This window comes from Rhinatrema bivittatum, chromosome 1, assembly GCF_901001135.1.
Source record: "Rhinatrema bivittatum chromosome 1, aRhiBiv1.1, whole genome shotgun sequence".
Classification (NCBI taxonomy): domain Eukaryota; kingdom Metazoa; phylum Chordata; class Amphibia; order Gymnophiona; family Rhinatrematidae; genus Rhinatrema; species Rhinatrema bivittatum.
In genome coordinates, this window is record NC_042615.1 from 433,826,296 (window position 1) to 433,848,200 (window position 21,905).

The following is a 21,905-nucleotide window of genomic DNA, read 5'->3' on the forward strand; positions in this document are numbered from 1 at the left end:
GCAGAAAGCCTCTAAGGCAACTATTGCTAGGTGGTTAAAGGAAGCATTCACGTCCACTTATGTATTTATTTATTTAAAAATATTTATATACCGTTTTACCAATACAAAATTGACCAAAGTGGTTTACAATAATAATAAAAAATAAAAATAAAATCTAAAGTAAAAATAAGTAAATAAAATAAGCGAAAAATAAACAAGAACACAGAAGAAAAAATACAATCGGTTCATGATCAATATAAAATAACTAAGACTATATCATAAGATAAATAACATACTATAAATAGGATACCATTATTTTAAACAAAACTAGGACAGCTAGAAAACAAGGTATATAATCCTGACAGTCAAAGTAATATAGAAGCATATAGAAACATAGAAATGACGGCAGAAGAAGACCAAACGGCCCATCCAGTCTGCCCAGCAAGCTTCGCACTTTTTTTTTTTCTCATACTTATCTGTTACTGTTGGCTCTTAGTAACCTTTTGGTTCTATTTCCCTTCCACCCCCTCCTTTAAAGTAGAGAGCAGTGTTGGAGCTGCATCTTAGTAGAATGTGCATTTCAATCAAAACACTCTTAGATTATATTAAATTGATAACTACTGTGAAAGGCTATTATTTCCAAAAGCTTCCATAAAGTAATACGTTTTTAACGCTTTCTTAAAGTCACTCCTACTTGATATTTGCCTTAAGAAATTAGGCAGTGAGTTCCACAGAATGGGGCCAGCCACCGAGAAAGCTCTTTCTGATGATGTTTAGAGCAGCCATTCTAACCCATGGAATTTCTAGTAGATTTTTTGCAGCAGATCTAAGATCTCTAGTGGGCTTGTACACTCGTAAAATTGAGCATAACCCAATTGAATCTGTGTTATTTAATAAGGAATTTATAAGCATGGCTATTTTGTACCGGATTCTATATTTGACTGGTAACCAATGTAATTTTTTAGAATAGGAGATATATGGTGCTTCATAGCAGTACCCGTAAGAAGCCTTGCGGCCAAATTTTGAATCAACTGCAGAGGTCTGATAAGTTTCAGGTAAACCCAAGTATAGCCCATTGCAGTAGTCCAGGCTTGAGAAAATCAGTGCTTGAAGCACTGATTGATAATCATGGACAAAAAGTAAAGGACGTAATCGTTTTAGTACTTGTAATTTAAAAAAGAGTTTTTAACTAATTTAGAAATGTGTTGAGTTAGTGATAAACTAGAGTCAATCCAGATACCTAAGTTCCGTGCTAATTTAGTAATTGTGATAACATCTTTTCCTAAGGTAATATTAGCAGGGGGTGAATGACTGGGGTTTTCTATATAACTGAGGAAAATCATGTGGTCGTCCCTTTCCACAAGGATTAAAGACTCATCCCGCCCAGGCGACCTCATTGGCGGAATCTCAGATGGTTCTCCTCAGGAAATTTGCAGAGCGGCTACCTGGAAGTTTTTGCCAGACAATGCCGTTTGGACTTCCAGGCTCCAGATGTCGACAATTTTGGAGCAAGTGTTCTTCGAGTGGGATTCTCATAGTCCCACCCCGGATAGGGAAGCTTTAGTACATCCCAGCTGTCTGGACTTATCCGGGTATGTACAGGGAAAGGAAAATTGGTTCTTACCTGCTAATTTTCATTCCTGTAGTACCACGGATCAGTCCAGACGCCTGCCCAGGAGAGTGGAAAAGCATGGAGAGAGTCCGCTCGACTTGCCTATATTTGTTACTTCTTTGTGCGTCTCTGAAGAATGACACAGGTTTTTTTTCATTATTGTTTTCTTTCCTTATTCCTCTGCTCGTTATGGGGAAGTTTGAGATCAAAGTTTTAAGTGAATTTTGGCTTGCTTGGATACAGCTTTATACTGAAGTGGTGCAGGTGGCACACAGGGTTAAGGGGCGATGCCTTCAAAACTTTCTCTGTCTCCATCTGCTGGAAGGGAGGCAAAACCCAGGAGTCTGGATTGATCCGTGGTATTACAGGAACGAAAATTAGCAGGTAAGAACCAATTTTCCTGTATCATGTAACCCCTCTGGTTAATAACCAGATGTCACAGGTCAAATATTCCCTTTTTCCCTTTCACTGCCTCTAGTTAACTTTATGTGCCAGAACTTAGTTTTTTTTCTTTTTCCATTGATCATAAGAAGCTGGGATTCCTTCTCTCCAGGATGGCACCTGTTTGCAAAGAAGACCTACAATGTCTCCACCTAAGAAGGTCATGAATAGAAATGACTGTGCCAGAAATCCTCCAAACTTTACCCTTAATCAAGGGGGAGCCTGCAACTGTCTCTTCTCACCAAGCTTTGTCAGGCAAATACACACCTAGCACACCCCACACCTTATACCCCCCCCCCCAACATCAGAATAGGAAACGGTTGAAACTTCAAGTGGTTCTAGAAGTACGAATTTGAAATGTAATTTTGCTCCTTTTATTGGCAGGTTATCCAATTTATAATCCTGATGTAATATTCAAGATTAAAAAGGAAGATGAGAAATATTTCACTCAACATTGTGAGTGGGAGGAAAAAGAAAACATAAACGATCCCACCATTAGTAAGTAAATACTCTGGATTTAAAGGGCTTTGTAGAGCATAGGAGATGGATCATTAACATCAAACATTCAGAGACTTAAAATCCATTTCCTAATACAATATTAGCAGGCCCTGGGTGAATCCTTCTAGACATGTTTGTTTTCTCATCACAGACCATCCGATTGCAACGTCTGTGACCTTACTGAATATTAAACAAGAAGAAGATCTGCCCTTCATGGAACATCCTGAATCAGAGACCACTGAACAGATTCGCCTTCCTGTCACAAGCAAGTATCAAATTATCCTGGACACCTTCACTAAGGTCAGCCAGTGCCATTTAGGAATTCATCACTGGGAAGACAAGAGGTCGCCATTTTCTGTCTTACCTTCATTGTCTGTTTCCTTACTTTGCATGGGTGAGGATGGCTGAGGGCCACCTGAGGGACTGGGGCTGTTGCAGGGGATACCAGAAGGAGCAGGTCCAGATAGAAGGGATGGATTTGGGTGGGTTCCAACTCTAGGCATTAATTCAGTGCCGATGCCATGTTTTCCTTCCTGCTTCGCCCCTTGGACCTCTGCTCTAGTGACAGAGCCCTCGCAATACGAGAGCAAGGAGGCAAAGCCTGAGCTCACAATCCCCGTCCTCCCACATGGAAGCATAAAGAAGGTTGGGTTGTGAGTTTACGCTTAGTCTCTACGCACACTGCAGTGTCAGGATATTGCTGCTGAAGCCGAGGGCTGGAGAGAAGGAACAGTGGCAGAGGTAGTGGGAGGGACACCTTCAGAGCTCTGGAGTAGAATTGTGGTTTGGCAGGGGGGCAGGACATTTTCCACCCTCAAAATTTTGCAACCCTGTTCACAGGCCTTTTCCGAGGACAAGCAGGATGGAAGTCCTCACACATGGGGAGCCATCATCAGATGGAGCCCGGCACGGAAAACCTCTGTCAAAGTTTCCAGAACTTTGACTTGGCATACTGAGCATGTCCAGCATGCCCTATACAATGGATCCATGTGGGATCCCTCTTCAGTCTGTTTTTTTCTGTGGAGCTGTTGCATCGTGGTTTGAGTGAGTTCTTGGCTTTTTTTCTCTGAAACTTGTGAAAAAGTTTCCCCCATTTTTTTTTCTTTTGGGTTTTTACATTTCATTGACGCTGGGTCCCTCTCAATGCCTCCCATAGCCTCCTTAGCTAGGTTTCTCAGCGTTTCAGGTAAGTTTTCTTTCACATCAACCTCCCTCGGGGTGGCAGTGCCTTGGGGGCCCGGTGGTTATCATAGCCCGCTCCCTCTGTTGTCGTTTTTACGTACCTCTTTTTTCATTTCTGTCATGGCCACAACCTGTTTTTGTTGATGCCCCCGGTGCTTGAAGGCTATGTCTATTACGGATCCCCATGATATATGTGTCCTCTGCCTGGGGTTATTGTATGACATCCAGGGTTGCCACAAGTGCGCCCAAATGACGCCGAAGGGATGTTCCACCTGATTCGACAAGATGGAGAAACACTTTGGGACGGGGAAGTCCAAGCCATCAACTTTGGCATCGGTAGCACTGATGGACCTTGGAGCCATACCAATGGACACCATGCTATCGACTTCGGTGGGACCGTCGGTGGATAGGGGCACAGGAGACCGGCCACACTCTGTCTCCTCTAGGTCGAGGAGGTCAGGTTCCTCATCTTCGACCTCGGCACCGGGGAAGACCAGGCCAAGCACTGAGAGAAGCTGAGAAGCATCGGCACAGGTCGCCTTTGATGCATGGTGCCGGGCATGGGGATGCCCACCTCATGTCGTGATGCCCCCGAAGCAACCCTGCAGCGAGGAGTGCTCATCTTCCATCAATGCCGCGGGTCCGCGATGGTCTCCACTGGTCCTGGGGCCAATCACTGATCCACCTTGGGGATCTGAGGAAGAGCTGGCCAACCCTTCTTCCTCCCAGTTAGTTTTGGCTTTGGCAACTTTTAAGGAGGAGCTGGAGTGTCGCATCCAGCTGGCGGTGGAGTGGGCAATACAGGGTATCAGTCTTGTGGCACCGACAGCACCAACGCTGGTCCTGTTCACTTTGGAATCACTACTGGAACGGCTCAATGTGCTCATCAGTATGTTACCGACCTGGCTGGCGTCTGTTCCCGGAAGACTATCAATGCCTGACGGGACACCAATGCTTCCACCAACCCATATGGTGGTCATTGCCAGTCCCTTTGAGAAGGAAGCTCTGCCTAGGCTGGCAGAGACACCGCAGCCTGCTGTCCTCCATCCAGCTTCGGGGCCTACACTGGGTTTGCTAGTGACTGCAACTCTGGAGATAGGTCAGCACCCAGGGTCCCATCCCCGGTTGATTACAGTGAGGATGAGGGACCCTATGATCTCTGTGGGGATCATACTGTGGAGTCCTCCTCTGAGGACTTGGAGGATCTCCCCTCAGAACCATCTTCCTCCAGAAGAGCGAAGGAGGTCCCCGCTGGAGGACTTATCCTTCGCAGGTTTTGTGCGGGTAATGGCGGAAGCCATTCCATTTCAGTTATTGACGGAGGAAAATGCCAGGCACAAGATGCTGGAGATCCTCCACTTTGTGCAGCCTCCTAAGGAAATCATGGCAGTCCCAGTGCACGTTATCCTTAAGGAGCTGCTTTTGAGGATATGGGAACACCCCCTCACAGTACCTCTGGTTAATGGGAAGGCAGATGCGGTCTTCCTCGTCCAGAAGATTACTGGATTTGATAAGCATCAGCTGCCCCACCAATTGATGGTCGTCGAATTGGCCCTTAAGAGGGCCAAGCGCTCTCTGACCCTATCCTCGGTTCCCCTGGGGAAAGGACCACATCGCCTCCTACCAGCTCTACATGAGCCAGTACTCGCGGGACCTCTGGAAGCAGGTGCAGGAGATAGCCAAGCAGCTGCCTGAGCAGCAGCAATACTCCCTTTGGTCACTGGTGCATAAGGGCCTGGAGTGTGGAAAACACAAGGTCCGTGCGACCTACGATGTTTTTGAAATGGCAGCGAGGGCCTCTGCAGTGGGAATCGGTACCCCAAAAATGGCAGGGCTGCGGGCCTAGGATCTCCGTCCATAGGTTCAGGAATGGCTCACTGATGTGCCATGTATTGGGGAGAATCTCTCTGGAGATAGGGTGAGGGACGTGGTGGTCCAATTACGGGATCACCATGAGATTCTCCAGCAGCACTCCACTGGCACTCCGGACCCATCCTCCTCATCCAGGAGGCCGGCTAGGCAGAGGAAGTCTTTGTATTGCCAGAGGAGGTACTATCTTCTGCCCTCTCACTCCCGTCATGAGCATGTGAGCTCCCACAGCCGTCCCAGGCAGCAGAGAGCTCCCAAGCCCCAGCTGGTGCCTCAGTCAACTCCCTGGACAGGGTTTTGACTGGATTGGAGGGAGCATAAGCCAGTTGCCTGTACCCGAGACATTGAATTCCCCGGTTGGGGGCAGGCTGCAGTTCTTCACAAACTGGTAGCACAGTATAACCTCAAACCAATGGGTTTTGTGCATCATCCATCAAGGGTGCCAATTAAACCTATTGGGTGTCCTGCCAGATTGCCCCCTGTGCCCATTTTGGGGGCCGGTGGTGCATTAGGAAGTACTGCTTGTGGAGCTGTCCACCCTCTTAACAGCCAGGGCAGTCGAGCCTGTTCCACCAAGGCAGAGAGGGTGGGGGGTTCTACTCCAGGTATTTCCTGATTCCAAAGAGAACATGAGGACTCAGTCCCATCCTAGACCTTAAGGGCCTTGAGCAAATTTCTAAAAAATAAAAAAAAAAAGTTTAAGATGGTTTTCCAGGGCACCTTGATTCCCCTTCTCCAAAGCAGGGACTGGCTATGCTCCTTCGATCTAAAAGATGTGTACACCCATGTTAAGATCTTCCCAAGTCATAGCAGGTATCTCCGATTTGTGGTGGGAAAACAGCGCTTCCAGTCCAGAGTGTTGCCGTTTGGGCTAGCATCAGCGCCATGTGTCTTCACAAAATACCTGGCTGTGGTGGGAGCGCACCTCTGCAAGCTGGGAGTGCATATTTTCCCCTATCTGGAAGATTGACTAACCAGGATCACAACTCAGGCAGGGGCTATTCGGTCCATGAGCTGGGCCATTTGGGTGTTGGTGTCATTAGGGTTTGTCATCAACTACCCGAATTTCCATCTCAGTCCGTCACCTCAATTGGACTTTATAGGAGCCCTGCTAGACATGGCTCAGGCAAAAGCCTTCCTGCCTCATTCACCGGTCACCACCCTAGAGTCCATAGCGGCAGGCATCCAGGGGAGGCAACAAGTGTCAGCGTGGCACATGTTGAGGTTGTTAGGCCAAATGGCCACAACCATCCATGTCACTTCCTAGGCAAGTTTACACATGTTCAGTGCCCAGTGGACTAGGTCGCAGTGGCTCCAGGCCACGCAGAGCCTCCAGGCTTGCATCTGACTCACCCCGTCTGTCTGGGATTCCTTGTCCTGGTGGCAGGTACTCTCCAATCTGGATTGGGGATCTTTTTCTGGAGTCTTATACAAATTGTCCTAACCACGGATGCATCCACCCTGGGCCAGGGAGCTCATGTAGAGGGGCTCCGAACCCAGGGCTTCTGGTCCGTTCAGGAAAGCTGTTGCCAGATCAACTTCCTGGACCTAGAGCTGATCAGGTACGCCCTATGGGCTTCAAGAGATCAGTTGTCCGATAAAGTTGTCCTGATCCAAACAGACAACCAGGTAGCGATGTCGTATATCAACAAGTAAGGAGATATGGGATCCTCCGTCCTGTGTCAGGAAGTGGTCCGAATTTGGTCATGGGCCCTGTCCCACGGAATGGTGCTCAGGGCAACGTATTTGGCAGGTACAGAGAATGTAGTAGCAGACAGACTGTTGTACCTTCAGCCCCCATGAGTGGTCTCTGAACCAGGAGATAGTGAACTGAATCTTCTGCCTCTGGGGAGCTCAGATATAGATCTGTTCGCGTCCCCTGGAACAGGAAGGTAATTTAGTTCTGTTCCCTGTGCAGGACAGATGGCAAACCAGCCTTGGACACCCTTGCCCATCACTGGGGCAAGGGTCTTCTGTATGCATATCCGCCGATTCCCTTGCTGGCGAAGACTCTCTTGAAGCTTCATGAGGACAGAGGGGTTATGATCCTCCTAACCCGTCATTGGCTGAGACAGGTCTGGTTTCCACTCCTAAGGGAATTGTCCATCCAGAAACCGATCAGTCTAGGGACTTCTCCAGATCTCATCACGCAAGATCAGGGCAGACTGCTGCATTCCAACCTCAAGGCCCTGTCGCTCACAGCCTGGATGTTGAGAGGTTAATCCTGCAGCCACTTGATCTGTCTGAGGATGTATCTAAGGTCTTGGTGGCTTCTAGAAAGTCTTCCACAAGAAAGTCCTATGGACTGAAGTGGAAGAGGTTTTCCATATGTTGTGAGCAGAAGGCCTTAGATCCGTTCTCCTGATCCACACAAAAACTGCTTGACTACCTTCTGCACTTCTCGGAAGCTGTCTTAAAGAACAGTTCCGTTAGGGTTCACTTGAGTATGACTGGCGCCTGTGAAAGCTGCACCCATCTCTGTGCAGCCTATAGTTGTCTGTTTCAGGAGGGATCTGCTTCAGTCGAAGCCTCCCTTAAGGCCTGCTACTATGTCTTGGGACCTCAGTGTGGTACTAGCTCAGCTGATGAAAGCTCCTTTTGAGCCGCTGCGCACCTGTGACCTGACGTATCTGACCTGGAAGGTTATATTTTTGGTGGCAGTCACTTCAGCATGCAGGGTCAGCGAGCTTCAGGCCTTAGTGACTTATCCACCTTATACTAAGTTTTATCATGACAGGATGCTCTTGTGCACACATCTTAAGTTTCTACCTAAGGTGATGACGGACTTCCATCTTAGCTAGTCTATCGTCCTGCCAAATTTCTTTCCCCGACCCCATTCGTACCAAGGCAAACGAGCACTGCACAGTTTGGACTTGCAAGAAGCCCATAGACAGTCCACCCAACTTTTTATTTCTTTTGATAGCAATGGCTTTGGAGTTGCTGTTGCCAAACAGACACTATCCAGTTGGCTAGCAAATTGCATCTCGTTTTGTTATTCCCAGGCAGGATTGCATCTTGAGGGTCATGTCAAGGCTCATTCTGTCAGAGCCATGGCAACATTGATGGGCCACTTGCAAGCAGTTCCTGTGGAGGAGATCTGCAAGGCTGAGACGTAGAGTTCTCTCCACACATTTGCATCTCACTATTGTCTGGATAGGGATGGCCGACGTGACAGTAGGTTTGGCCAGTCTGTCTTTCGAAATCCCTTTGAGGTGTAGAACTCAACTCTCTCTGCCTTGGGCCCTTTATTTGGGTTCAGGCTGTCTCCCCTCTGTTACCAACAGCACTGTTATTGTGCCCGTTGGCAAGTGGTTGTCTGTTAGCCCACTTTTTTTGTTGTGGAGCAGCCTGTAGCTATGGATTCACCCATCATGCTGGTCCTTGAAGAAAGCAGAGTTGCTTACCTGTAACAGTTGTTCTCCAAGGACAGCAGGATATTAGTCCTCACGAAACCCGCCCACCACTCTGCTGAGTTGGCCTTCTACTATTTTTGTTATTTTAAATCTTATTCTATGTTATAAGACTGAAGAGGGACCCTGCATGGATGCGTGGTAAAGGCATACTGGGCATACTCAGTATGCCAAGTCAAAGTTCTGGAAACTTTGACTTAAGTTTTCCATGCTGGGCTCCATCTGATAATGTCACCAATGTGTTGAGGACTAACCAGCTGCTGTCCTCGGAGAGCACCTGTTACAGGTAAGCATCTCTGCTTTCCTATTGAGATAAAAAGAAATCTGCAGTTCTAAGTTATTTGTTCAGTAGCACAAATAGGTGGGTACACTTGGTATTGTTTCCTAAAGAGGATTTCTGTGATTTTGGGCCACCCATAAAAATATGACTGAGCCAAGATGAAACCAGTTCAAGAAAAAGAGCAATAGCAACTTGGCAAGCATGATAAGCTTCAGGTCACAGGTGTTTAGTAAAGCCAAGAAGTTCGGAAGCAGATGATCCTTGAAACCACAACTTTACCAGGACTGATGGTAAACATTAGGAGAAGTAGAATTGTTCACAGAAAGTTGAAAAGTTTATTTTATTAAAGTTCCAGGTTTGGTACTGATAGAACCTATTACAGGTTGAATTTTTCTTAAAGCCAAGGGAAAGGGCAAATTTTTCATTAGGATAAGCTTCAACAGTATAAAGACATTGTGGATAGTCGTTCTCATGAGGTCGTGATGTCTTACCTGGATTGTACTGAAAACACCATTCAGCAGAGTCAAGGATGTGAGACGGTTCAATAGTTTGTATGGTCTTGGAGATCAGAACTTCCTGTTCATACCCCAGATCAGTCCAGACAAATGGATTTTGCATCCCTACCAGCAGATGGAGGCAAAGAACTAAAATCTTTGAGGCACTGCTGCATAACTGAGAGTGCCATCTGCAGTCCTTCAGTATTTCTGTCTCCAGCAGATGGTAGAGGTGCAAACCTGCAATAAAGAAAAAAATAGGGACAGAAGAAAAGTTAGAAGACGCTCCCTGAGGTGTTAGCTTCCTTCGTGGGCCTTCCCTCAGGTTGAGCCGGGCGAGCAAGGGGTTGGCAATCCCTGATCAGCTTTAGTCCGCAGCAGATCCAGGGATCTGACAGCCAGGGGTCCTGATTCCCTCTTGTCCCCTGAAGGCTCTTTCCCAGAGGTGTTGCCAGCAGCAGAGAAATATTCCTTTTTTGGCTTGAATTTCTTCCTTTGTTGTGGCTGCAGTTTCTTTAAAAAAAAAAAGTGTTAGATTTTTTCTTTCATCAGCATCCGCTCGGGTTGTTTCTGGTTTGATCATCAGGGCAGGCCCGGGCTGGGGAAGAGAGCAGTGTAGTTCCTCTGATCGCGGCTTCAGGCTGATCAGGGAGCCAGAGATTGCGTTGGGCAGTGTTCCCTTCCTCTCCCGCGCGCCATGATTGCACAGCTTCTGTTCCTCTGCAGCTGGCCCAGGCACATGGAGACAAGATGGTGCTGACAGCGATTTCCCAGCATGGGAAAGCTTGTCTGGCCGGTGGCCTGGCGTGGGGACAGCTGGATCCAGTGGCACTATGCTGCGATTCGTTTCTGGGGGGGAGGGGCCCTCCGGGGGGGAACGAGGCTGGTAGGAGAGCCACAGGTTCCCAAGATACTGTCAGGATCAATACTGAGAGTCTAAACTGTCATGCAAGAGAAGGGCTACAGCTTGGAAGGTGATGGACTCTAGGGAGCCCGGGCACTCCGCTCTCCCATTGTCTCTGGTGATCCCATTGGGGAGGGGGTGAGTGATGCGAGCTCTGAGCCAGACAGGGGAGAGGATTACATGGAGTTTTTCTCAGAATTTGTCTTGCTTTGCATAAGACCTTTTTAAGCATGAAAAGCACAGGCTATAACAGGACATTTCTGTCAGCCATCTCATCCTGCTGCAGAGAGGCCAAGGTACCTGCGGTTGGTTCATCTGTTCTGCAAAGACGAGTTGAGGCCCCTTATTTCCCATGTGTGGAAGGAACTGGGTATTAAAGTGGTCCAGGAGGAGTCAGATAATAAAGGGGTGGATCCGTTGTTGATTGGACTCCGGGTCTTTACCAAAAGTCTTTCCTCTCCCTAAAAGGATCAAGAAGCTGGTGAACCATGAACGGGACTTCCCAGAGACAAACCCCAAGGTGGCTAGAGCTGTAGCAAAGTTGTATCCCCTCATGGAGGATATTCTGCAGCTGTTGGTATTGCCGAAGGTGGATGCTTCAGTCAAGACAACCGTTCTTGTTGCGGGTTCGGCAGTGTTAAAGGATGCGCAGAACTGTAAGCTAGAGATTCATCTGAAGAAGATGTTTGAAGTCTTTGTGCTGAGCCTGCGAGTGGTGATCTGTGGAAGTCTGATTATAGAGGGCCTATTTACACTGGGTCCAGAAGACTCAGGAAGAGTCTTCAGCAGATGCTGGTGTTAATAGCCAGGCAACTCAGGTGGAGGCTGGGATTGCATATGTGGCTGACACGCTTTATGACTTTATGGACTTCGGCCAGGAATATGGTCTCGGCGCGACAACTGCTGTGGTTGCAGAATTGGTCAGTTGATATGTGGTCCAAGTCTTAGGTCTGTAATCTTCCCTTTAAATGAAGGAAAATTGTTGTTTGGGGAGGACCTGAAACAATTGATGAAGGTTTTTGGGGAGTCTAAAGGGAATAAGCTGCCGGAGGATAAGATGACAGTCAGGAAGTCTTTTCCGCGTCACTCTAGGTTTTGGGAGGTGCGGTAGTTTTTGTCCCAATAAGGATTCTACAAAGAGGGCTCTGGATACGGGGCCGGTGGCTGTAAGGCTTCACAATGAAGCCAGGCTGGTCCATTCTCTCGAGATGGCAGTGGAAGGCCAACTATCACAGTTTTAGAAAGAGTGGACAAATGGATCCCTAGAGGTAATAAGGGACGGCTATGCTTTACAATTTTTTTACCCCATCGCAGACGTTTTTGTGGTGTCTCATTGCAGTATCCGAGGCAAACAAGCAGCGATTCGGGACATGTTGTGTTGCCTTCAGTTGCTGGCATGATAGTACCGGTGGCAGCCAGGAAGCGTGGTCGTGGGAGATACTTGATTTACTGTGTTCTGCCAAAAGAAGGAGGTGCCTTTCATCCCATCCTCGATCTGCAAAAGATGAAATGTGATACTTCAAGTTCCCCGTTTTTCTGTATGGAAAGGTTGCAGACAGTGATAGCGGCAGTTAGTCGAGTGGAGTTTTTCAGGCCTCACTGGACTTGACTGAAGCCTATCTACACATACCCATTAGGGAAGAACATCAAAGTTTCTTCGTGTTATGGCTCTGGGAAAACATTTCCAGTTTTGGGCCCTCCCATTTGGTTGGCGACTGCACTTTGCATGTTCACAAAGGTGATAGTGTAGGTGGCAGCAGCTCTCTGCAGGGAGGGGATCCTAGTTCATACTTATCTGGACAACTGGCTTATCCAAGGGAAATCGGAGGAGGTATGTCGGCAGTCTGTGCGCACGGTGATGGATATGTTGCGGTCCTTGAGCTAGGTAGTGAATTTGGCGAAGAGTCACCTGAGCCCTAACCAGATGCTGGATTACTTGGGGGCAAAGTATGATACTCAGCTCAGCAGAGTGTTTCTCACCTCGGAGAGGATTTGGAAGTTAAAATCCCAGGTGGTGTGGATTTTGAGGGTGCCAGTGCCCAGGGCTTGGGAATATCTTCAGGTCTTGGGTTCAGTGGTATGTACATTGAATTTACTGCCATGGACTTTTGCCCACATTTGCTCTCCTATTGAGGGCATTGCTGTCAAGCTGGAATCCGTTGTCTGAGGAGTTGCAGTGGCCTTTATCACTGCAGGGTACTTCCAGGACTACTCTCTCGTGGTGGCTGTGTCGGCTCAACTTGGAGAAAGGGATAGGCCCTGAGGGTTCCGGACTCAGTTATAGGAATCACGGATACCAACCTCAAAGGTTGGGGGGCAATCTGTTAAGAACGGATGGCACAAGGACTGATGTTGCCAGTGGAAGCATCCTGGTCTATCAACTGCTTGGAAATGAGAGCAGTGTGCAGAGTGTTGATGAAATTTCTTCCACAAGTCTGAGGTCAAATAGTCTGAGGTCAAATAGTCTGAGGTCAAAGAGTGTTTTCAGACAATGTGACAATGGTGGCTTATATCAATTGGTAAGGGGGAACGAAAAGTCGCACAGTTGCCCAAGGGTCCCTGGACCTTTTTGTGTGGGTAGAACAACAGTTGCAGGGGATAACCGCTTCACATGTTGGAGGAGTGGACAATGTGCAAACGGACTATCTCAGCAGGCAGTAGTTGGACCTAGGAGAATGGGAGCTATCGAAGGAGGCCTTATCCAATCTCGTTGAGGCAGTCCCCGTCTGGATCTGATGGCGTCGAGGAGCAACGCCAAGGCAGCAAGTTTCTTCAGCTGCAGATGATAGGACAGAGCTGAGGGCATAGACAGTCTAGTTCTTCCATGGCTGACAGGGATCCTGCTGTTCATGTTCCCTCCATGATTGTTAATAGGTCGAATGTTTAGGCGTATCGAGAGGCATCCGGGCCAGATGGTACTGGTGGCACCGGAGTGGCTGCATTGTTTGTGGATCTGGTTCAGTGCGCAATAGACTGATCCCTGAGATTGGTTCATTTGCAGGGGTTGTAAGGCAAGGTCCTATTTTCTCAGATCGGGTGAATCACTTTTGTCTCACGACAACTTTTGAGAGCAGGAGCTTGCAACAAAAAGGATACTCTGAGCCCTTGATTTCAAGAGCTTAGTTTACAATTCCTTGTGGGTTCAGGTGCTAGCCTTAGGATGTCTCAGAGGTATACTCCATGGAAAAGATCTTTGGCCTCACATCCAGATGTTGTGAGGTTTTTGAAGGGGGTCGAGCATCTGCGGCTGCTGGTGTGTAGATTGGGTCCAATGTGAAGTTTAAACTTGGTCTTGTGGTTGCTTTGTGGGCCTCTATTTGAGGCGTTGAGGAAGTCATCATTAAAGGACCTCATACTGAAGGTGGTATTTTTGGTGGCGATTTGTTCATTCAGAAGGATCTCTGAGCTGCAGGCTTTGTCCTGTAGAGAACTATTTCTGAAGGTTTTGGATGAGGGGGTATCTTTGCACACAGTACCCTCATTCCTACCTAAGGTGGTATCTTCGTTTCACTTGAATCAGACAGTGGAGCACCTGCCTTTCTGAATTGGTCTGCTGAGTCACCGGAGGCAAAGGTCACAAAACATTTTCAGCGGTTGGATCATTTGTATTGTTTGGAGGTGCCAAAAAAGGATTCAAGGCCTCCAAGGGCACAATAGTGCGTTGGCTTAAGGAAGCTATTGTTTCGGCCTACCTTTGTAAGGGGAGAAGAATTTCAGAGGGGTTGCGTGCGCATTCTACTAGAGTGCAGGCAGCGTCGTGGGCCAAGAATCAGTATTGTCGCAGGAGATTTGTATAGCGGTGACATGGCTTCTCTTCACACTGTATCTTGCCATTACAGTTTAGATGTTCAGGCTCCAAGAGAGCTGACCTTTGGCGAAAGTGTGTTGAGAGGGGGGTCTTTCGAGGGCCCGCACAGTGTAGGGGTGATTTGGTACATCCCACTTGTCTGGATTGATCTGGGGTATGAACAGGAAAGGAAAATTGGTTCCTCCTACTAATATTCGTTCCTGAAGTACCACAGATCAGTCCAGAGAGCCAGCCCCTTAATATTATTAAGACCATTATGGCAAGTCCGTGTTCTGGCATGCTTACTGGGAAGAACTGTCAGGATGCATATATTCAGAACCTAAAGATGTTTGCCAGGTTGTGGTTAGCCTCTTGGGTTGATTTGTGGTTTTTCTGTTTGGGGGGGGGGGGGGGGCTCCAACTTTTGGGTTTGGCATTCACCCTCATTTAGGGGGTTGTTGGGTTGTTGTTACTCTCCAATTGGCTTGGGTACAGGTCAATATTGAGGGACTGTAGGTGGCACTCTCGGTTATGTAGCAGTATCTCAACGTTTTTAGTTCTCTGCCGCCATCTTCTGGTAGGGATTCAAAACCCAGTTGTCTGGACTGATCTTTGGTACATCAGGAATGAAAATTAGCAGGTAAGAACCAATTTTCTTATGACCTTTATATATGAGGTCAGAGTCCATTCTGGTGGTAAGATGTGCTGGAACAGCGAGCAAGGCATTAGCTGTAAAAGATGAAGTGATTGCGATCAGAAGATGAGTGCATATCCAGCAACTGGTAAGATTAAGGCTCCTCTGGATTGTAGTTGTTAGACTGACATATCCATGTCGTTCAGGAACAGGCATTACTATGATAACATGAGTCAGAATGAGAAGGGTAATGCTCAGCCATCTTGTGTGCAGGAAAGGCATTTTTTTTTTATCAGGGATCAAATATTGTTTACTGCAGGGCCCACATTGGACCCCTTCCAGTAGAGTTCAGGTTGGAGAATTAGCTTTTTTATTCATTTAGCAGATGTGAGACTTCAGGGTGCCAGTTCACTGCTGGACCTAGAGGGGCCTGTCCTATTGAAATTGAGGCGTGCCTTGTCTGTGTTGTCCTTTTTGCAGTGGCTAGCATGGATTCAGGGGTCAAGTTCTTATAGTTTTAAAGCTGAGTGACTCACCTAAAGTACTTGGTAGGGACCTTTCCATCAAGGCTGTAGTAGTAGTTCACAACAAAGGCGTGAGTTGTGGTATCATTACAGAAACAGTTTGAATAATTCCATGTTTTTTTGTCATACATCTGGTACCATTAGGATATATCATAACAGTTTTAGTACATTTAAGTTCAATGGAGGGCATCAGAAGCAGATTGCAGTGGAAAGCGCTGGCACTGGGTGATATTTGTAACTGCAAAAATATTTTTATTCAGTGTGTCAAAAGTAGAAATGGCCAAAGCTCTCTGTTCACATTGTTGCATACCCAACAGTTGATGGAGTTGGACCAGTTCATATTTGTAAGATATGGTATGTTTTTGGTATTAATCCATAAATCAAAAAAACAATATACAGGAATGCAATGGTAGGGCTTTAAGCCATCTTAATAACCATTAGGTTGAGGACTACTACTCCTGGTTTCACTCCTTGCTTCATTTATTCATTTATTTCTCAACCTTGTCTATGCTGTCTTCTATTTAACTTCCTGGTATGAATGAATTTGCCTCTTGGCCTAGCCCAGGATTGCAGTTCATGGACTTAAGTTTTCATTCCCTTTCACAGCTGTCAGTGGTGAGTGCAGACCTTGGTGGGCTCTGTCCTAGCGAGATCAAGGTTCTAGGATGATAGTTTGGACGATGTTTTGCATTAAAATAGCATTACCTGGCCGTATTCCATGCACAACATCGACTTGAGGTTTGATGTCTTAGAAATATCTTCAGTTAATACTTTGCAATATGAAATTATGGAATCAAGACAAGTCACATTCAATTTAGGTTAATTTCTGAAGCTGGGGATATTGCCATAGGATACCCAACAGTCAAATAATTCAGATTGTCAGTTCTGGCTGTAGTACTCTTAATATCAAACAAGACCATTTTTGCCATTTTGTGGGCAGGGTAACCCAATTTCTTTTACAACTCCTGTTTAGGTTTAATGATTTAGTTCATCATTCCAGTTTGACCAGTGAAATCTACTGTATATTTCATAGTCATTACAGCGGTTACTTAGTCATTTACTTTGTGAAATTCTTTGATCACTGTCAATAGACGTACATCTTAATGAAGAATATATTCCTTGAGCAATACATTTTTGTCACTATGGTGTCAGTATTAGGCTTCTGTCCATTATTATTAAACCAATACAGGCAGTCCTGAGCTTTTGGCATGTGTATAGAGTCCATTTGCAGTTGCAATAAAATGTTATGTTCTGCACACACAATAATAAAGTTTTTGTATAAACTTTGCTACCATTGGCTCAAAACTTATGAAAAGCATTTTCTTTCTTTGGCCTCATGAGCCATTTCATGAAAAGCAAAAAAGATTAGGATGGCAGTGGATGGACCATATGTTATCAGAACACAGTTTATATTATAATTCTCTCTTACAACCTAATAACATTTTATATAGTAAAAGGATAGTAACTAACATCAAAATTAAATTATTTGAATCAGGTTAAAAACTGTCTTACTGGGAATACATTGAAATTGAATATTAAAAAAACAGAGGTTATAATATTATCCAGATCAGGGAGAGTTCACTCTTTTCTTAATATTCAGTTTGATGGGATTCCAGTTTGATTAGAGATCGTCAGAAATTTGGGTGTCTTTATAGATTCTGTCCACACTTCAAAAGCGTCTTTTACGCAATTTAAAGAATTTATTTAAATCATTCAGATTTTCGATTGGTGTCACAATCATTAATTTTATCATCTCTGGATTATTGTAATGCTTTGTTTTTGGGTTTGCGAAATTCTCATTTGAAAACGCTTCATCTGATTATGAACTCTGCAGCTCAGTTAATAACAGGGGTGAAGATACAAGAACATATATTCCCGGTTCTAGCTTGTTTGCATTGGCTCCCCACTAAGTGGTGAATAATATTTAAAGTGTTAGTTCTGATGTTTAAAGCCCAGCAGAATCTGGTACCTCATGTATTTCAGCGGCAGTTCAGGTGTATCAACCTAGTTGTGCACTTCGAGTAAAAATCTTAGGGTAGTTCCTACTACAAGAGTGGTTTGACTGATAGAATCTAGAAATCTGCTATTTAAAGTATCAGGGCCTATCCTTTGGAATAATCTTCCAGCTGATATTAGGGGAGAGCAGGACTTAGTCTGCTTTAGAGAAAAAGTCAAAACATTTTTACACACTAGCTTTTGGTAACTAGTTTTTAGGTAGATAACATATGGTAATTTCTAAGGGAGATTAAGAAGACGTGTTTTATAATTTTAATGAGATTTTAACTATTATGTCCCAGTTATTGTTGTTGTTAGAAGACTTTTGTATAGATGTGTTTTGATATGTTAAAGACTGTCTATGTAAGTATGTGATCCACCAAGTTAGATTGGTGGAATATAAATGCTTTAAAATAAATAAATAATTCAAATCATTTGTTTGCTTTTCAAGATTTGTATGCCATATAAAATGTTAGCCAATCAGAAATGATATGCCACTTTTGAGAAAAGTGAGCATCAGTAACTAAATGTTTTTAAATCAATAAATTAGTGATGTTAAATTTGGATCCATTCATCTTAAAAATTATATGGATATAAAGATAGAAAAATTATACTTTCTAATATTTCTAGCATCTCCCTGTAGTTCTGATTTAATGCCACAAAGTCCAACAAAAACCACAGACAGCTCTTGAAAATACTTATTTGTGCATAAACAAACAGTGTGATATACATTTGCATATTGATGAATACTGATGTAATAACTATAAATATTTTGCTTAAATACAACTATTTAAAATATAATTTCAACGCTATTACTAGTAACTGCTATAAGGCAATAAAAGCAACATCAGATAAAACAAAGGTATTAATTCAATTAATGTACTTTAACCTACAAGGTTCTATATTGCTTTTAGTGTAGAATTCATTTCTTGTTTTTGTAACCAGTTCCTTTATCTTTATTAAAACTTGCATATGCGGAGGGTGCTAGAGGGCGCAAATGGCAGCGGTTGCTCTCTGCTAGAGCTCCATCGGTGGCCTGGTTTCATCCATATATTTCATAGCTATCCTGCTCCCTATCTTTGATTATTTCAGTGCGAGGAACCCTTTCTGAGCATTGGTACATGACACATGAGAAATTTGACAAAAAGGTCGGGTCAAATCACTGACTATTATTAGGACTCCAGTAAGGTCGGTGAATTGAACACATCATGCATTTGATAATATGGTAATGGATTCTGGCCATAAAAGAATCTGAGGCTCAGGATGAGTCATAAAAGAAATCCGTGGTTTGCGAGAGGACTTTGGGAGAGATCTTCAGGTGCTCAACGATTCTATAGTAGCAGTGGGGGATAAAATTAAGACATGGGGGAATTGGAGCAACGAGTTTCTGATATTGAGGATTGGAAGTTGGGAGCTGTGAATACCCTAGGGGTGCTTCGGAAGCAGATGGTGGGACTGAATGATAAGATGGTAGATTTAGAGGACCAGTTAAAGCACTGTAATGTTCCACTCCTTGGAAGTTTTGAGTCAGAAGAAAGGATTGATATGATTACATTTGTCACCTCATTTCTGCAGAAGATGTTGCGCCCTGATAATTTGGCTCCTGCCATAATAGTAGAGGATGCGCACCGTACAGTGGGTAGGCTACGGAATGCCTCTAATGCTTCTTGCACTACTTTGGTGAAACTGCTCTCATGTCAAAATAAGGAATGGTTCTTAAGAGGGAGCGGGAGGGCCAGTTGGAGTTTAAGAACCCGCATGTGTTTGTGTTTCCTGATTTTAGTGCGGAGACAGTGCGGACATGAACTGTTTTTAATGATGTCAGAAATCTGCTGTACGAGAAGCACTTTTAAATTTTACGTGCTTTAACCTGCCCAGTTGTCAGTAAATTTATAAGGCAGTTGGAAAATATTTTTATCTCCGGGTGAAGTTATGGCATATTGGCAGATCAAATTTCCTTTGCTGGTGATGGCTGGGGAGAGTGCTTCGGTGTGTTCACAGGCGGCCTTGATTGCTCCTGGAGCCTGGATCAAAAGCAGTGATAAAGCTGGCCGGGATGTCAGCCTTGAAGTGGCGGAATAGAGGAAGTGATGTAGAGGCAGAGTCGGATCCCCCGAGTAGAGTCTGAGCATTTGCTGGAAAATGGTACCACATGATTGTCACTAGGTTTGCTGAAAATTTGCCGAGAACCATTGGGGTTCGAACTGCTGGTGGGTATGTGCCACATCAACAAGTTGGATGTTTTCTGTGTTTGAAGTTTTTTCTTGACTGAAAATCTTTGTTTCATCCTGTCTATCCCTGAGTGCATTATCACTGAATTATTGGGGAGGGCTCAGATTGGAGTGGGACATTAGGGGCCAGTTCTGGTTTATTGCTGTGATAACAATTATGGATTTGTTTGAAATTGGCTGATATATCCTGATAGCATCCCACTTAGTGATATGTTTAGTAATGAGGGGTAGAAAAGGAATATATGTGTGGGGAGATGTTTTTACTTTATTAATTCATGGTTATTTTGGGATGGGTAGGTCAGGTCACTTGATTTGGCCAATAATTGTGTATGGGTCATGGTTAAGAGGGAGAGGATGATGATAAAGAAGACTGGGGTGGGGGAGTGGGGGTTTTGCTGTGGTCTGGGGGATTGGAGAAAGGGAAGTGGAGCGTGGGAGAGGGAGAGTAAAGGGTTTGTCACTCAGCTGTTTGGGGGTTGAGTTCTCTTCTTGTCTTTCTTTTTGCTTCTAGAGATGCTGGCAGAAAGTTTATTAAGGGGAAGGTTATTTTTATTTTCTGTAATAATGGAGTATTAAGATGGGAGCACTTAGGGCCATGCTCATGGAACGTTAAAGTGTTAACTCATGCTGTCAGGCGGAAAAAGGTACTTCATCATCTGTCTCATATGAAAGTAGATTTTTTTTGCAGGAGACACATTGGCCGGACTGCTTAAATTATTATAAACTTAAAGCTCCTTGGGTTGCGGAATGCTTCTCTTCTGCATATCATAGGAGGAAGGGAAGGGGAGTTGCTATCCTTTTTGGGCACTCTGTTCAATTTTCAGCTGACACAGCAGTGAAAGATCCGGAGGGGAGGTTTTTATTGGTTAGGGGGAAGGTGAGGGATCAGCCTTTCACTCTATTAAATGGGTATGCCGCTAATGAGTGGTCAAAGAATTTTTCTTCATATATTTTTGAAGAAAAATTCTTTGACCACTCATTAGCGCCTGTCAAAATTAAGCACATCAGCTGTCAGTATTTCATATGTGAATTCCTGCTGGCGAGCCCTCCCGATGCAGCCCTAGGCGAAACACGGGACCGTGTCGGGGGACGCCGTAAAGCTACTTGCGATTTAAACCAGTGGAGCTGCCTAATGAACTAATAAAAACTTATTTCACTTTTGAAATCCGCTTTGAGTCTTCTGTCAGGATTGACAATTTACCTGCACTTCTTGTACTACGTGAAATTCCAATTACCCCAATATTGACTGGGTAAATGTAACATCAGGACTTGCTAGAGACATAAAGTTCCTGGATGTAATAAATTACTGCTTCATGGAGCAATTGGTTCAGGAGCCAACAAGAGAGGGAGCTATTTTAGATTTAATTCTTAGTGGAACGCAGAATTTGGTGAGAGCGGTAATGGTGGTGGGGCCACTTGGCAATAACTGCAAGGGGGACAATAAGTAAATCTACAGCTCTAACACTAAACTTTCAAAAGGGAAACTTTGATAAAATGAGGAAAATAGAAAAAAACTGAAAGGTGCAGCTGCAAAGGTTAAAAGTGTTCAACAGGCATGGACATTGTTTAAAAATACAATCCTAGAGGCGCAGTCCAGATGTATTCCATGCATTAAGAAAGGTGGAAGGAAGGCAAAACGATTACCGTCATGGTTAAAAGGTGAGGTGAACGATGCTATTTTAGCCAAAAAAAACCTTCAAAAATTGGAAGAAGGATCCATCTGAAGAAAATAGGATAAAAAATAAGCATTGTCAAGTTAAGTTTAAAACATTGATAAGACAGGTGAAGAGAGAATTTGAAATGAAGTTAGCCATAGAGGCAAAAACTCATAATAAAAACCTTTTAAAATATATCCGAAGCAAAAAACCTGTGAGGGAGTCTGTTGGACCATTAGATGACTGAGGGGTTAAAGGGGCTCTTAGGGAAGATAAGGCCATTGCAGAAAGACTAAATGAATTCTTTGTTTCCGTGTTTACTAATGAGGATGTTGGGGAGATACCAGTTCCGGAGATGGTTTTCAAGGGTGATGAGTCAGACGAACTAAACCAAATCACTGTGAACCGGG

The 21,905-nt window shown here is 44.9% G+C and overlaps 1 protein-coding gene across 3 annotated transcripts in view; it reads left to right on the forward strand.

The window, feature by feature from the left end:
- LOC115092963 (zinc finger protein 567-like) overlaps window positions 1-21,905 on the forward strand; it is a 1,005,854-nt gene that overhangs the window by 955,330 nt on the left and 28,619 nt on the right. For all 3 annotated transcript variants that reach the window (XM_029604491.1, XM_029604483.1, XM_029604498.1), the window contains 2 exons: window positions 2,417-2,530; window positions 2,682-2,795. In XM_029604491.1, coding sequence (XP_029460351.1) covers window positions 2,417-2,530; window positions 2,682-2,795 — 228 coding nt within the window. The remainder of the gene's footprint in view (window positions 1-2,416; window positions 2,531-2,681; window positions 2,796-21,905) is intronic.